The sequence below is a fragment of the Myotis brandtii genome, unplaced genomic scaffold (assembly GCF_000412655.1).
Source record: "Myotis brandtii unplaced genomic scaffold, ASM41265v1 scaffold43, whole genome shotgun sequence".
Lineage (NCBI taxonomy): Eukaryota > Metazoa > Chordata > Mammalia > Chiroptera > Vespertilionidae > Myotis > Myotis brandtii.
In genome coordinates this window covers 143044-160513 of record NW_005366455.1, presented here as the reverse complement: position 1 = coordinate 160513, position 17470 = coordinate 143044, and the positions used below count along the sequence as shown (strand labels likewise).

Sequence of the window (17470 nt, the reverse complement as noted above, 5' to 3'; positions counted from 1 at the left end):
GTCATTAGTGTGAAGTACATGAGAATTGTTGCTATGATGGCTATTAATGTGCATTTATATGTCTTCTTCTACAAAAATCTCTCAGGGATAAAAGAGTTTTGATTTCCATGTAGGTAGTAACCCTCATATTAACATAGACCTAATATGACATGTACCAGGAATTTAAGTCTAGAATTTTTCCACATTATCTTAGAAATGCCTTCTCATTCCCCCCATATTTCTCTATTTAGAAAAGGCATGATATTTCTCATTCAAGGACTAAAAAAATTGGTCAAAAATTATTTCAATATATGTTATATTTAGTCATACATATAATTATATTGTCATCAATAGTATATAAATGGCCTTACCAGATTGAAAGCAACATCACAATATTTCTGAATTATTGGGATCACTAAAAATTTTTTAAAAAATTAAAATTGCCTACTTAAACATATCTACAGTATCTATTTCTCATAAGGTTTTCTCCTTTGCTTTGATTTTGTTGTTGTTAATAGACTTTAAAGTGAAATATAGTTTTATATTTCACTTTATATAGCTGTCCTTAAAAATCAATACTTGTGCTAGTATAGCATTATTGTGATAGTGCTAAGTGGACCCAGATCCTAACAGGTAATTTTCCTGATGGCAGCCTTCCGAACATATGGACAGTGGATATAGACGTTGTTTGTCCTGCGTGTGAGAAAATGATAGAGGTTTTCTTAATTCCCCCAAAGGCCTTATTGCTTTATAAAATCAGGGCATGGTGCTCTCAAAAACTGAGAGAAAAGAGTAGTATTTATCCAATTGCCTGGGCTTTCTAAATGCTGTGCTGCTTTTGAAAAAAAATATTTTTTTTTTTGCATTTTTCTTAAGGAAAGAGGTAAGAAGCTGTTTCCTTGAAAGAAAAGATGAGAGACATAACTTCTCCAGTGATTGCATAATTGTGGCATGGTCTTGAACTTGTGAAACACCACAAGATAACCAGTGAAGCTGTGTAAAACTCAGGGGAGAGGCTGATGAGGGGTCTCAGGGCAGAAAACGTATATCTTACTCAGTTCTCTTTCCTTAATATAGCAGGTGTCATTCCTGAGCACCAGGCCCAGGGTTTTGCTCAGCTTCTGCCTTTGGGGGGATCTTTAAAAAGAAGATAATAAAACTGCAAGTCCCTCCCATAGTTGTAGGCCAAGTGAAGTGCTCATTTTCACATTAGAGCTTGTGCAATCTGGAAGGATATTTGTTTAGTGTTATTTGTGAGTTGGTGGATCAGATAAAAGCCAGTCAAGTGTAAGAGAGGTCTGCGTGAAGTGCGCCGGCTCCCTGGGTCATTGCCATGCTGCCGGCGTTCCTCCAGTCTGCTAATAGATTTCCCCAGCTCCTCCATGCCAGGTGAAAATTTCCTCATTAACGGGAATTTATTCCATTTCCTTTTATCATTTATTATTGAAGACTAAGTGTGAGTGGAGGAAGTTTCAGAGATGACGGGGTAGAATCTTAAACAACAAAATCTACATTGGAACTCAAAGAGAGAGAGAGAGCAGAAAGCCTTGTATTGTTTATAAAACCAGAGAACACACTAGAGACTTACCCCTGTAGAAGCTGAGCTGAGCTGTCTAACTGTTCAAAGATTATGGCCGAGTGTGTAAAAGTCTTGATTGTCTGTTTTTAAGATGTTTTTTCCCTTCTCAAATTTCAGACTGTCATTTTGTGCTGCTGGGTAGAGAGAAATTGAAGATTATGAAAAAGCCAGCATCACAGTTATTTGGTGTTTCTTTGTTTTATTGTTTAGCATGATAAAAGAGTAACCTTTGAGGAGTTTGCCCTTGAACTCTGAAAGCAAGGAAAACTGGTAGGGGAAAGAAAATTTGGATATATAGAGGACACAGCTCTGAAATATGGATTTAATGTGTTTATGTTCCAAGAAGTAAAAACAAACAAACATATTTAGTACACACAAATCCCTATTAAATAAGAAGGATAATTTATTTATTACATATATTTTAAAACTGTGCTTTAGTACAAGGTACTCCATTCAGCTGATCACATTTCTCACTTGGTATAATGCTCCTTTGATTTACAATACAATATAAACGGAGCATTCCCTACTGAGGTTTCAAAGAGTGAGTAACAAATTTAGTGTTTATATTTCTTTTAGCAATTATTCTGTTTTGAGTTTGTTCCAAATTAAGGTATTCATTTTCCTTTGGAAAAAATAGAAATATTATAGCCCTGTCCATAAGTATGCTTCTTCTTAGCTTGATTTAAACAAATCTTACTCTGATGAAAGTTCTTTTCAGCAGACAAAATAGAAGGCAGCCCAATCTGGGCCGATAAAGATGAGGATCATGTATCTGAAGCTCCACATTGTTAAATGAGCTTTTATGTTCACTTCAGATTATTCATCTTGTATTTGACTCTGAAGAGGTTTAACCTTATCTGAATCACTGGCCCAAAGCTAATGAATTGTGTCTTCAAACTGTCTCTTCTTTTATTTTATTATAATGGGGCTCAAAATAAAATTTTGTATCCAAACAAGTAGGGAATAAAGCCAATTTTCTTCTGGGTGTAATGATATGCCAGCCAGCCTTGTGTTATGCAGAAATAGCAGAGAGAGCAAATGAGGGATATATATATAGAGAGGGGAAACCTGCTCTCTGTCTTGGAGTTAGGGCAGCCGTGGGCAAACTACGGCCTGTGTAATGATATGCCAGCCAGCCTTGTGTTATGCAGAAGCAGTAGAGAGAGCAAATGAGGGATATATATAGAGAGAGGGGCAACCTGCTCTCTGTCTTGGAGTTAGGGGCATCCTGCAGAATTAGGTGGGAGGGATTCCATGCTTTTGTTCCAGCCCTCTGGTCCAGTTTAAGAACCCATTGTGGCCCTGGAGTCAAAAAGTTTGCCCACCCCTGAGTTAGGGGCATCCTGCAGAATTAGGTGGGAGGGATCTAACTTTTCTCTGTCCTAGTAATTGCCAGAGTAGGTCATAATCAATATCTCTTTTCTCAGTGAGGGGCGTTGTAAAGTGCTTTATGCTATTTCATGGACATGTCTAAAGCATAGACATGAATAACCAGTGAGACCATGAATGAAAAACTATAGAACATACGTCACATTGAACTTCATTGAACTGCATTAAGGTTGAGACAGATGAACATGAATATATTCACATGCCATTCCAATTAATACATGCTAATTTTCAAGATGTTTAAAAAATATCATATCATGCTGTTGATCTAATTATTTGAATATTGGACAAAAGTTAAAGCAGTTTTTGGCTCACCAAGAAAACATCCTGAGCTTCAGTTTGTGAGCTTAAAACATGCACTCTGCAGGCCAGCTTGATGCATCTGTTTGAGAACTCTCACCTGGTATGATTTGAGGGGGCGCCATTGGAGAAGTAGTTTCCACTACCATTCTGAAATTCTGTCATTCACGATTCATTATTTTGTGTTGCTGTTGCTCTTCTCAGGCATCCTGCTAAATAATGAAAACTCTCTGGGGTGGATATGCTATGGGGAACAGTAACAATTGAGTTACTCCTAGTGACAGATATTTTTTGCCACCAGAGCTGAGCACAGAATTAATTCACTTTACTTTTTTATGCATAAGGCCAGTTCTATCAATCAGCCTTCCTTTTTCTTTAAAAATTTTGTTTTGTTAGTAGGAGTTCAATATTTGGTGGGTGGAGAAACACTTTGTATATTTGCTGGAAATATCTTTACATATTCTATTGGACTTTTCTTTTTAGTGGAAAAGAATAAGAGGAATTGTGCATATTTCAGCAAAAGAAAACATTGCATAGCTGAATGTGGACAGAACAAATGCAAATGTATTGCATCCCTAATAGAAACATGAGGAATTTGAGTGGTTTCTTATTTGCTTGGTTGTTTAACATCATTATTTATAACTTTCATTTAAAGCAATATAGGAACCTTTGAGGAATTATTTTATTATAATTATTTTCTTATATGATATTCCATATAAGAAAAACAAAAAGCACCCAAGGCAAAAAACAAAATAACAAAAACCCCAAAACATGACCCAAAGATTAAAGATTAGTATATTACTTCTGGTCATCTTTGGACTTGAAGAAATTGCATTTAAGCTTGTCCATAGTCAAAATTATAGGCATGATGGTTCTTTTCATGTCATGTTTCATATGTGTGTGGTTAGGCTTAGTTATTTAGGTTAGTGCGATGGTCAATATAGTAATATAGTATGGGTTTTGCCTCAGATAGTTTTTGTAATAAAAGAAATGCCTTACTGAAGACCTACTTATTCTTTGCTCATCTTTTCTTTTACTGCTATCCCACAATGATGGGAAAATGCTCTAGCAAATAGCTAGAAAAATCTATGGGTAAGAATTGATGCAATGTTATATGTAGTGTGTTTCTCCACTTAACTCAACCTTCATACCTATGCTTTTAATATAATTGCAGATCACAGAGAAAATGTGTAGCTTTTCCTCATGCAGGCAAACATTAACATGATTTGAGATCTTCCACAAAAGTCATAATTGAAGATATTTATTTGAAAAGAACATCATCCAAATTTCTAATTTAGAAAAGGAGCTTATTTTTCAAGCACTTCCACTTTGAGGCTGAATGCTCACTTGCACATAAACAAATGAGCAATTGGTTTAGGAACGTAGTCTTGGCACAGAAAGTGGAAATATACCTTTCTAAAGCAAATATCAACAGCAACAAATCCCGTCCTCTGCTTTTGTCTCAACAACATTTTGGGGGGCAACACTAAAGCTAACCGCCATAAAGTTGTATGTTTCAAAGACTCTCAGACGCTCGAAGCCTTTCCAGACTTTCCCAGTAGAAGCTGGACACACTTTCTCTGAGCGAGCGCCTCCTGTTGTATATGTTTCTCTCATAGCACCTCTCACAATATAGATATAACAGTAGGTATTTTTTTGCCTCCTAATATACTCTAACTTCCTTGAATGTAGAGATTCTATACCTTATCTCTCTGCCATTAAAATAGGTAGCACAGAGCCTGATACACAGCACATGTTTACTAAGTGTTAAAGAATGACAGTGAATGTAGCCCTACCTCCACCATCCACAATTTCTTACTTTTTCCAACTATAAATCCTCCATTTGTTTCCTACACCTATGATATCTATTGCTGCCTCAAATGATTGCAATGAAGTTGCTCTTGCTTATAGCACATCTGTCAACTCCTTCATCTATATAACACTACATTTTCTTTATGGATCTGTTCTCATCCCTCTACTGCCATAGTATTTCTCAGCTACAACCACTCACATTGTTATCTCCTTTTTCTGACCTCACATTTCACCACACAGCTTATCTCCCCATAAAATGTGTTGAATCACTCTATCATTCCATTGTTTCAAATATTGTTTTGTATCTTCTTGAGAAACACTGTCTAGTAGAAATTTCTGAGATGATAAAATATTCTGTAATCTGCACTGTCCCGTGCAATCGTCACTAGCCACATGTGGCTATTGGGCACTTGAAATGTGGCTAGGGTGACTGTGGATCTAAATTTTTAATTAAAAAATAGTTTAATTAATTGACACTTAAATTTAAATTTTTATGTGTGGCTAGTGGCTACCATATTGGACAGCACAGTTCTATAGCATATAACACAGTGCTTGACACACATAGTGAATGACTAATAATAGTTAAAAATCAGATTGTGTTCAAGAATTTGGCAGGAAAATGTATTGCTCTGAGAGAATGCTTATCAGATACCTGGGAAGATTAAAAATCTAAATGGGAATAGAAAAAGAAGAAATGAAATTCATTGGGAGAAATAACAAATTGATTTGAGAGACAGAAGGGAATTTAGATGGTATAGAAAAAAGTATATTAAATAGGAAGAGCTGTACCTGCAAAAATGTAAACAAATATTGATATCAAAAACCCAGAGAAATAACTATTAAATATACCAGCACTATTCTCTCTCTTTAAAACTCAGAATATGAATTAATTAAAAAAGATTTAAGAACAGAATGAACAAAATGCAATGAATTTCATTCAACTACATTCTAATAGGAGAATTTCAGTGAAAATACTTAATTTATTATTAGATCATCTGATGACACACTGTTATGTTTTAATTTTATTTAATTGACTATCAAACTATCATAACAGAATTTTATTGTACTGACTATTGCTGGTCACAGTTACTTGGTTAAAGATGCTTTTATAGCAGTATTCTATATTTCTGAACATTGGGCCTGTATAAATTATTTTTGTGTACATTTTGAATTCTAGTTACAAGCTGATTTTAATAGCTTATTTGTCTTTTCTATAAAATAAAAAGCCGTAGACTTATAGTTATCTTAATTTATTTAATAAGTACTTATTAAATGTTTGTGGGCCAGACAGTGTGCTAGGCTTTGGGAATAATTTGGTAAATAAGTCAAATGTATTTTTTGCCCTTGTGGAACTTGAATCTAGCAGGGAAAAGTCTGGTTGCTAAAAATAAAATAAATGAAAGTAAGAAACATTTAAAATACCAGGTGGTGATGCCATGTTAAGCAGTGTGCTTCCAAATTCCAACTTGGTTCAAAATGTAAGCAGCAGTTAGGAGCCCAGGAAGGTCATTGTAGATGAGAACAGACTGAGAAGTCTTTGTGTTTGAAGCCTGGCTTTTGTTGACCTAAGAAGGGTGATTGGGAGGTGGAGAGAAGCTTAGTAGGTAACAGGAATATCCAAGGCTCTGCAGATGAGAGAAACAGCATGGATCCAGTCCAACTCATGGAAAAGAGGGTGGGGAAAGTGAGGAGATAAATCTGGCTTGAGTGGAAAATAATCTTAAGGCCAAAAAATAACTTTTTAATAGAATTATATGTGAAATTAGTAAATAAAGGCAGTTTATGGAGAGAATTCCTAGTCTGATACAATGTTGGGATGCCCAGGTAAAGGTGATTCTCAAAGTTCATGTACATAAAGACCTGGACCACAGGTCAGACACTGGAGAAGGGGCTGCAGATTTGGGTGTCATTGACTACTTGTGAGCCAGACTAAAACTTGAGGATAGAGCCTTGGGAATAAATAGTAAATGGTTGTTGGGAATAATAAAGTAGGGTGAGAAGCAACTTATCATAAGCCAGAGAAAGATACTTTAAAAATGACACATCAAACATGCTGACAGGATAGGAGATGAAAATTGAGGAAGAGCTCCTCAATTTAGTAAGGGGCAGGGGGTCCCTGATTATTTTTAAAGAGGAAATTCATTAGGACAGTAAGTGCAGGAACCATTTTTCAGGAAATAAGAAGAGGGGGCATACGGTGTGAACGTAGGAATCCTCATATTTAGAAGATCAGCATTGCAAATAGTAGACTTCATAAAGGCCATAAGTTTTAGTGGGTTATTTGTGTATTTTTAAAAGATAGATCTAAACAAGTTGAACCTAGAAAATAAAGAACCTTAGTGTTTTTGAAATTGAATAGTTCATGGCTTCTTATTATGGATGTTTTAAATGTGAGTCTCTTTCTCATTAAATCCCAGTGAGTCCATCCCAGCAGAAACCCTGAAAAAGGCAAAGGAGATTGGGTTCTCAGACAAGCAGATTTCCAAATGCCTCAAGCTGACCGAGGCCCAGACAAGGGAGCTGAGGTTGAAGAAAAACATCCACCCTTGGGTGAAACAGGTAAAGTAGCTTCCCTTTCTTCTCAGGATTCCTCAAGTGAAATGTGGGTACCAACTCATAGGGTCATTGTCAATAAAAAGTGGGGTGGAATTTGAATGTGACTCTGCTTGTCCAATCGAAGCCCAATTTTATTCAGCACAGGATTTATTTATGCTTAAAAGGGAAAGGATTAAGGGGTAACTGGGATGTAAAGGTAAGAGTGAGGACATGATTTTCTTGGCCTAAATGAAAAAGAAAAATCAAAATGACTTCTCCTCTGCTTTTTGACCAAGTGCAAATATATCTGTAGAAAGAGAAATCCTTAATGTAACAGAAGGACTTGTAATACCCTAGCGTGTTGGCTGAGGCTCTTGAAAAGAATACTTATCTCTTTTGGCACTAACTTTTTACAAGGTAATACTTTATTTTAAGTGCTCCATCATTATGGATCATTTAGTATTCATTGTGATAGGGTTGGGCATAATGAGCTCATCTAGTATTCATGACAATCACATAAGAACTTCCATAGGTGTACCATTGTGATTTTTTTTTTTTTGGCCTTTACTAGTAAAGCCATCTCTGGCTTAAAGTACCACCAGCTGGTTTTTGTCCTTTAAAATCACTGACCTTTCCAGTGTGCTCAGGGGGCACATGCATACCCTTAGGTCTCAGGCTTAATGCTGAATATTTTCTGCTCAGCAATTATTATCTATTTTCCTTATCACCTGCTTGACACCAGCTTGCCCTCTAAGCTGAGCTTCTGGCCCTTGAGAGCTGAATTACCTCTATTGATTTACTTTTTTTGTTCAGTGAAAACTTGTCTCCTTTCCCCCTTCCCCAGGCTTTATGAAATTTGTGTCATCCAATTGCTCATTGCCATAGGTAACTTGAATCAGATGCATTAATTTGCGAAGACATCCTGCATATAGGTCATTTGCTCTGATTTTAGATTGTTATCTGCAGCTGCTTTAGACCACTTGGCTGAGTAAGCCTTGGTACCCTGCTGATTATATGACCACATTGTTGTGTTCATGAGAGGTACTACCATAATGACTCAGTGATACTCTGGGATGTGTATTGTCATTATTGCTCAAGTGATAATGAAATTTTTTCATTGTTCCCCCCCCCTCTTACTTTCAGAATTAGAAAGCAATTGGATTGTACAACATTTGTCTTGTCTTTATTTTTGGTGGTAATAGGCATTAAAGGAATATGAATGCAGCACCAAGAAAAACCCCAAATCATTCTTTTAAAAAAATTTTAAATAATCATTTTTTATTGATTTCAGAGAGGAAGGGAGAGGAAAAGAGAGATAGAAACATGAATGATGAGAGGGAATCATCAATCACTGTCTCCTGCAGGGCCCCTACTAGGGATTGAGCCTGCAACCCTGGAATGTGCCCTTGACTGGAATCAAACCTGGGACCCTTCAGTCCTCAGGCTGACGCTCTATCCACTGAGCCAAACTGGCGAGGGCCCACAATCATTTTTTTTAAAAAAATTATAACAAAGAAAGAAGAAAACTCCTTATTTATTTATTTGCTTATTTGTCTATTTCTTTTCTTTTTCAGATTGATACACTGGCTGCAGAATACCCATCAGTAACAAACTACCTCTATGTTACCTACAATGGTCAGGTACAAACTGCCACACTGCCATATCAGAAAGCTCTAGATTTAGTAAATGGTACACATGGGGGAATATATGTCTTTTGTCTTTGGTCATCCTATATAATAAAAACCTAATATGCTAAGTGTCTGGTCGACCAGTCGGCCGTTCAACCAATCAAAGTATAATATGCTAATGATATGCTAAGGCCGTTTGCTATGACATACACTGACCACCAGGGGTAGACTGTTGACTGACTGACCAGTCGCTATGATGTGCAATGACCACCAGGGGGTAGATGCTCCAACCGGTAGGTTAGCTTGCTGCTGGGGTCCTGCCTGATCGGGACTGAGCAAGTTGGGCCAGACATGCCCTGGAGCCCTCCCACAGTCCCTCCCCAGCTAGTCAACCTCCCACATATCTCCCCAGCCCCAATTGTGCATCAGTGGGGTCCTTCGGCCTGGCCTGTGCCCTCTTACAATCTGGAACCCCTTGGGGGATGTTGGAGAGCTGGTTTCAGCCCGATTCTGTAGGCCAGGCTGAGGGACCCCACTGGGTGCATGAATTCATGCACCGGGCCTCTAGTCTAGTGATAATAAAGACATCATGGGGATCAGATGTGATGATGTCTTTCTGTACTCATCTTTGAAGAACTGTCTTAAGATGATGAAATCAAAAATCTTAAAAGATAAGGACAATCATTACATGAACCATACAGTTATGCCATGTTCTAATGACTATTTAATTTAAAAATATCAAACTTATTATTATTATTTTTTTTACAAACAAGTAGAGCTTTTATAGCTTTATACTTAGAAGTTCCCAGACTCATAGAGGATGCATGTCAGCAAGAGGAAGAATGAGAAAGACACATTCAAAAGCAGGACACATAGTTTAATTAGAGGGAAGAATAACATAATGATTTTCACATCTTCTTTTTTGTCCTCTCAGGAGCATGATATCAATTTTGATGAACATGGAATGATGGTGCTGGGCTGTGGTCCATATCACATTGGTAAAGTGATAACTTATATTTGCATAGGGCTTTACAGGTTATGTAGTACTTTTCACATGTCTTTATTCTAAAAACTATGTAAAATAGATGCTATCATAATAAATATTTTGCAAATTAGAAAATTGAGGTTCAGAGAGATGAAGCCCAAACATATGCAGCTATTAAGTGGTACAAGTGGGACTCAAATGTGGCCTCCACACAAACTCCATCTCCTTTCATTTCATCATCATCCCTTTATCATTTTCATCCTCATGAACTAAATTGAGTCTTTCACTGGGGTTGAGGAATGAATTTCACTTTGACTTTTTTCTCTCCTAGCATAATATTTCACAAAGATCTATACACATCAGCCAGAATTATGTTTGTAGATGCAATTTCTGACTTAACATATAATTTCTGTTGACATCAAATGCAAAGAGCTTTTCTTATTGGTGCATAGAGCATTATATGATTTGATTAAGACATTCTCACCAGAAATTGTTATATATTCCTCCCAGACACTTAAACATAGATATTTAATAATGAATCAAGATCTATTACAGTTGCAAAGTATGTGTTTAAATAGACAATGATATTTCCTAATAAGTGTATTTAACATTTAGTTTCTGTAAGACATTCTAAAATGGAAATGATAAAATAGATTACTTAAATGTATATAGTCTTACTTTGTTACTTTCAGCATAGTCTATTTTAGCTTTTATAATTAACTAAGTGCTTTAGATATGCCAGTTTACCAATTTTGGGCTAAATCATGGAAGACAAGTGTTTATACTTTTACTACTGTAGTTTCTTATGGCCCAAACTCTGTCACCAGGACCTACCCTTTTCTTTTCTAGACCTATTTTCCTTCCTCTTCAAATTTTACCTGATTTATGCAAAAATTCTGCATTACCCGATGGCCCAGGGAAAACTAGCTGAGATGACAGTCAAATCTATATTTAATTGATAGTGAGAATTAACTTGCTACTGCATTTGCATAACTTATTCTAAAAACAATTTTTAGGAGACAAAGTAAGAATGCCAAGGATTAGTACAAATCCTAGAACTTTCAGTTCTATGACATCCCAGTAGAGGTGATATTTTGAGCCATTTAAGGCCATTATTATACTTCAAATTACTTCTTAGAAGGTCATTCACTCTGCATGGGGTGGCCTTGCCAACCTTAAAAGGATATGCTTGGAAAGGACAGGATTTCTAATCGATTAAGATATGTCAGAGCTACAAGGCACCTCAGGGGATCATTGGGTTTAGCCTGCAGACAGCAGGGTAAGTGGAAGGACTGAAACAAAAACTCAAGCATTCTGATCACTAACTGAACTACTTTTGTGTACTGAGGTCAGTATGTTTTCTTTGAATTTCTTTTCAGTAAATGAGGGCTGTTTTTTGTTCTCATTACAATGAACTCCCATTAACTTTAAGGTTCTGTATGCTTCAAATATGGATATGACCTATTGCAGAACTTAGCATATAAAACAAACCAACATGTCATTGTTGTTTAATTAATCTCTGTTTTTCCTGCTATTAAGATAGTACACATAATGGATCTGAAATTTATATTTTGGAGTTTTAAAAATTGAATTGAGGAAAGGAAGGGGCAAATAAATCAAATGTAGGCAGAAAAAAAATGGAAAGGGCATTAGCTACCTTAGCTTGAACTGACTGGCAATATATTTCTGCTACTCTTTGTGTTGTAACTTCGAGCTTCTCCTACCTCTTTTCCCAATCTCATTGTCTCTGCAGGCAGCAGCGTGGAATTTGATTGGTGTGCCGTCTCCAGTATCCGCACGCTGCGTCAACTTGGCAAGAAGACTGTGGTGGTGAATTGCAACCCTGAGACCGTGAGCACAGACTTTGATGAGTGTGACAAACTGTACTTTGAAGAGTTGTCTTTGGAGAGAATCCTAGACATCTACCAACAGGAGGTAACAAAAAAAAAAAAAAGGAAAGAAAAATATAGGCAGTGCACATTTTATAGATGTGTTCATGTATATAGATTTATATTGGAATTCCCCTCAGGATAAAAAGCTGTCAGTGTCTTCTATTGTCTAATTTTGTAGTGAAACTCTAAAAGTAATCACCCCAGTCTTAGATTCTTGAGGCCCTGGCTCAGAGTGATTATTTTTCATATAAAATTCACTCTTTCTTTCTAAGCATTCCAGCTATATTAAAAACTCCTCTTGGTAACAAGTGCCAGGCACATATTAACTAGTACAAAGCAACCCCAATAGATATTTTGCAGAATGATTGAATTGGTCATCCAGACATACAGCAAGCAGCCTCTCTCTAGTTCATGAACTTGATAATGAATCACAGTTCCCAGAGGAGAGAAGCTGCTTGTTCACAAAGGACCAGTTAATTCTTTGTGCTGTCAGATGAAGCCATCAGTCTTCCATTTAGATCGACGAGACCATTGCGAGTGATTTTGTAGGAGCATTTTCCTACAGATGCTCCTCCACTCCCACTCTAATATTACTGAGTGTATCTTCCCTGTGGATTCAGATGATCAGCACTTATATTCTTCTTTTGTTAATGAATGATATGAATGTAAAAGTGCACTACATGCACATACTGTGAAGGTAACATAAGGTTTGTGGTTGAAATCCCATTGTAAAATGTAAAGTATAGTGCTGGAACAATGTGCTGACTTTTAGTGTGAAGAAAAATGGACAGAAAAAAAAATGAACAAATTTAGGATGATGTACCATTACTTGTCTATTTAGGTCTGGTTTAGCTGACTTTTAGTGTGAAGAAAAATGGACAGAAAAAAAGAAAAATGAACAAATTTAGGATGATGTACCATTAGTTGTCTATTTAGGTCTGGTTTACTAATCTTTTTTTAAAATATATTTTATTGATTTTTTACAGAGAGGAAGGGAGAGGGATAGAGAGTTAGAAACATCAATGAGAGAGAAACATCGATCAGCTGCCTCCTGCACACCTCCCACCGGGGATGTGCCTGCAACCAAGGTACATGCCCTTGACTGGAATCGAACCTGGGACCTTTCAGTCTGCAGGCCGACGCTCTATCCACTGAGCCAAACTGGTCAGGGCGAGGTCTGGTTTGCTAATCTTTTAATATAACACATTTGAACCATTAGGTAGAATATGCACAATTTTTAGTTTTCTCCCTGCCATGGTTTTTCTAATGATTCTATAATATTCATTTCAGATGCATAGATGGGGATAAAAATAAATGTAGTCTACAAATGTTTCTTGAGCACCTTTTAAATGCCAGGTTTAGCAAGATAGAGAGCGATACGGCCAGGTCCTCACCTTCAAGGCATTAAAATAAAACTGGGATTCATGACATAAATATGTGAAAAATTACATAATTATTTAAAAATATTAAGCATTGCAGGCAGTAGCAGCAGGCATTTTACACACATAATTAATCATTTCCCCAGGAATTCTTTAAGGAAAGATTAGAAACGTCTATGACTGCCTTTGGATATAGTTACATGTGGATATTAATGGGTTCCTTTCACTATAACTGTATTCAGTGTGATAGAAATAAATAAATTGCCCTTTTTGAAGCTAATTGGCAATTAAAGTGCTACTATATATTATAATGTTATTTTAAATGTTATGTTGGAAAACATAAGAATAATATTCCATTAATGCATTCTTTAGACTACCTTAGGAAATTACACAAATCACACATACCTGTACATATATGTGTATGTATTTTTCTTTTCATGAGGTGGTTGTGCGTCTCCTCATAGCAGGCTGCACAGTCGCTCATAACAGGTTTTTCTCAACCTTTAGGAGACTGTCCTTATCTGACCTTGGATGCCCCTAGTGAGGCTGAAGGCACTGAGGCATTCCGTAGTAAATTTGCTGAAAATTGGAAGCACATCTAAACTTATTCAAAAGCACACTTTTGAGTCACTTAGAAGGGCAATGGGCTTTCCCAAAGATGTATAGCTACATGAGATGATAGAAAGTGTGATGGGTCTCTTGGTCCAGGTCTCTTGGTCTAGTTCAGGATCAAAATGGTTTCCATGGCATCAAGGGAGCGCCTCTACAGAAACATGAAGGGGAAGTAAAAAAGGTGACCTGCCCTGTAAGTAAAGCTGGTTGCTTTGAAGGGAGCCTTGATCAGAGGCTGAGTGAGAGGAGATGCTAGGAATGCTGAAATTTCCTTCCTTCTTGCTCTTATTTTTTTAAAATAGAAAATGTTATAATGATATATTCCTTTGGCTGCAGACATTAGCTTAGTGATAATGGGTTTTAAAAAGTAGGAAGCTAAGCTGGATTAAAAAGATACAAACGCATGTAGGTGAGAGCAATAGAATTTTGGGAGTCAATGGAATTTGTTTAGGCTAAAGGTTTTACATATCTGTGAAACAATATCTAAATTTTAGAATATTTATTTCAGTAAATGACTTGAAACTATTTAGATGTGAAGTGATTACGATGATGATAATTTACCTGTGTGAGATACCAGGTTGTCTTCTCTAAGCCCCTGCATGTTCTGTACTTGGAGTTGGGGCTATTTTCAAATAGAATTCTTCCAGAAAACTGTCCTATATTAACTTGGTCCTACAAACATGTTCTTTTCTACTGAATTCCTTTTGCTATGTGAGCAAAACTTGCACTATACCATCTCACCATTACTCTCTCCCATTCCTCTGGGGATGATTTGTCTTCCCAGTGATGATCTGGATTTCTGGAGGTCAATAATGAGAATAGGGCTTTGCCAGTGAAAGTTTTTCTACCTACCACTTTTCAAAATGAATGTTTTAGAATAGCTCTTCTTGTATTCTGTAACATTAACCATCTCTGAAACCAGCTAGAAAAAACGTTAGCTTAAGATACAAAGATTAAACACAGCTCCTTTACAAAATGTAGGATTGAGTTCAACTAGGAAAGATGGGCAAGTCATTTACCTTTACCAAGCCTCAGTTTCTTTAGATGTAAAATGGGGAGAGGAATAACTGCCTCAGAGAGACACTGTGAAGGTCAGACAGATGTAGTAACAAGTAGCAGTTTATATTATTATTGTTTTGCAAGTTGTTAATTTCTTAAAAAATAAAAATCAATTTCATACAACTACTTTGAAAAATGTTGATATATTTATTAATTAAAGGCTTTTAATTCAATTTTAAGCTCCTATTTAGTACAGTTAACTCCAAATTTTGCTCCCTTAATTTTAGAGATTATTTTGAAGTCATTCACATAAGATACCTTTGTATACATTTATTTGAGAGGAATTCATTTTTAAGCCTTTAAAATATTAACACCATTCATAAGCTAAAAATGAGCAAATATAAATATTATAATCAAAAGAATTCTTAACATTTTTAAAAAACTACATATTGAATATAAAAATGATGATAAAAATAGCTGAAGTACATTTGTAAATATGCAGACTGTGGATTATTATTTTCAGTACTATTTACAATGCATTTAAGCACGCAATTGCAGGTGTTTGTGTAGGCAGAACTATAATTTCTGAGAGAAATTAGCTTCATTTTTTAAGAAGAGTGTTTCATAATGATTTCAAATAATGATAAAATGCACTTGGTACATATCTATTACTTCAGCAATTCTAATATTTCATTAGTAGGTCATTAAAGTAAACACAAATTATGTCAAAATCAATGGCCTAAATATTAATATTATATTTTCTAATCTATAGTAATAAAAGGGTAATATGCTAATTAGAGCAGACGTCCTTCTGGATGAAGCTGGGGCTGGAGGGAAGCCTGGGTCCAGGGTGCCTGCCGGTGGCCAGAGTGAAGCCCTGGTCCCGGGTGCCAGAGGGAAGCCAGTGCCACCAGCCGGGGGAAGGAAGGCCTAGTCTTGCATGAATTTCGTGCATCAGGCCTCTAGTATTAATAATAATGTCATTTATACACTTGTATAAAAACTTTAATGTTTATTTCTATTTAATCTCCATAGTGATCTTGTGAAGTAGGTAGGTACTATTGTCTTAATTTTACAGATAAGAATTCTGAACCTTCAGGTGGGTTTCACGGAGGGAACCAAAAAGGGAAGGGTCTTCCAACTTCAAATCCAGCTTCCAACAGTTCACATTAGCTCACCCTCACCACTAGAACACCAGTCTTGAGGAACTTTGAGATTTTATGTGTTTTTTTTTTCTTTTTTAATCTTGAAGTTTTGAGTAATAATAGAAGATTAAGGTTAAAGATTCGGGACTGATTGTAAGGCAAATAATAAGGAAATAAGATCTAAAAATATCAGTGAGTCCTGCAGACAGGCTCCAGGGTAGCAGGAAAGCAGAGAAGATGTTAAAATAGGAGGTGGGATTTAGACTGGACTTTGGCATAAGGAGAGTTAGAGTTTAGATAAGAGAGAGGAGGGAAAAAAAGGAAGGAAACAATAGTAGGGGAAAGTGAAGTAGTGCAGGAAGCTGTGGCTGGGGACAGTGAGCTCAGTCTTCTGCCTGGGGCCAGGTGAAGTGATGATAGATAGTTTGGAAAGTTTTAATTGCTCTGTTGGTAATGAGTTTACACTTCATCCTTCAGGTGATGAGCACCCTTAGAGAACTCTGAATATAGGAGTAACTTGTAGGATAATTAATCTCAATGTGAATGGGTGGGCTGGAGGGGAACAGAAGAGGCCAGTGTTAGAAGGATGGATCTGAATTCACTTAGGAAGTTACAACAGTAGTCCAAGAATAAATTGATTTCAGTGTAGAGTATGTGAAAAAATATTTATGGGTTTGCTTTTCTTTTTCTAATTGTCACACATGCAAATGTCACACATGCATGTGTAATTGTGAGGAAGTCATATATGGTAGTAAGGTGGAATTGTATAGGACCTTACATGTAAGTGCCTGGCAAGTCAGAATTAAGTCCATCTATCTTTTGTGGCACAATCTAATATTACCCATTGACAGGAGAAATGAAACCATCACCGTCATGTTAATCATTTTCCATAAGGAAATGGAGGCAGTTGCTCATGATGAAGGTTCGCCAGTGGCTGATGTTGCACATGTCTTTTCCAGGCCTGCAGTGGCTGCATCATATCAGTTGGAGGCCAGATCCCCAACAACCTGGCAGTGCCTCTGTACAAGAATGGTGTGAAGATCATGGGCACCAGCCCTCTACAGATCGACAGGGCTGAGGACCGCTCCATCTTCTCTGCAGTCCTGGATGAGCTGAAGGTGGCTCAGGCACCCTGGAAAGCTGTGAACACTTTGGTAAGGAGAGAAACACATGTCTGTTTTCCATGTTCTCTTTTGAAGAGTCACAACCTGAATGTTAACTACTGCAGGTGTTAACTGC

The 17470-nt window shown here is 36.7% G+C and overlaps 1 protein-coding gene across 1 annotated transcript in view; it reads left to right on the top strand.

Annotated features, from left to right (window-relative positions):
- CPS1 (carbamoyl-phosphate synthase 1, mitochondrial) overlaps positions 1 to 17470 on the top strand; it is a 111656-nt gene that overhangs the window by 67144 nt on the left and 27042 nt on the right. Inside the window, exons 22-26 of the mRNA XM_005874179.2 lie at positions 7474 to 7615; positions 9166 to 9231; positions 10154 to 10217; positions 11958 to 12139; positions 17191 to 17385. Coding sequence (XP_005874241.1) covers positions 7474 to 7615; positions 9166 to 9231; positions 10154 to 10217; positions 11958 to 12139; positions 17191 to 17385 — 649 coding nt within the window. The remainder of the gene's footprint in view (positions 1 to 7473; positions 7616 to 9165; positions 9232 to 10153; positions 10218 to 11957; positions 12140 to 17190; positions 17386 to 17470) is intronic.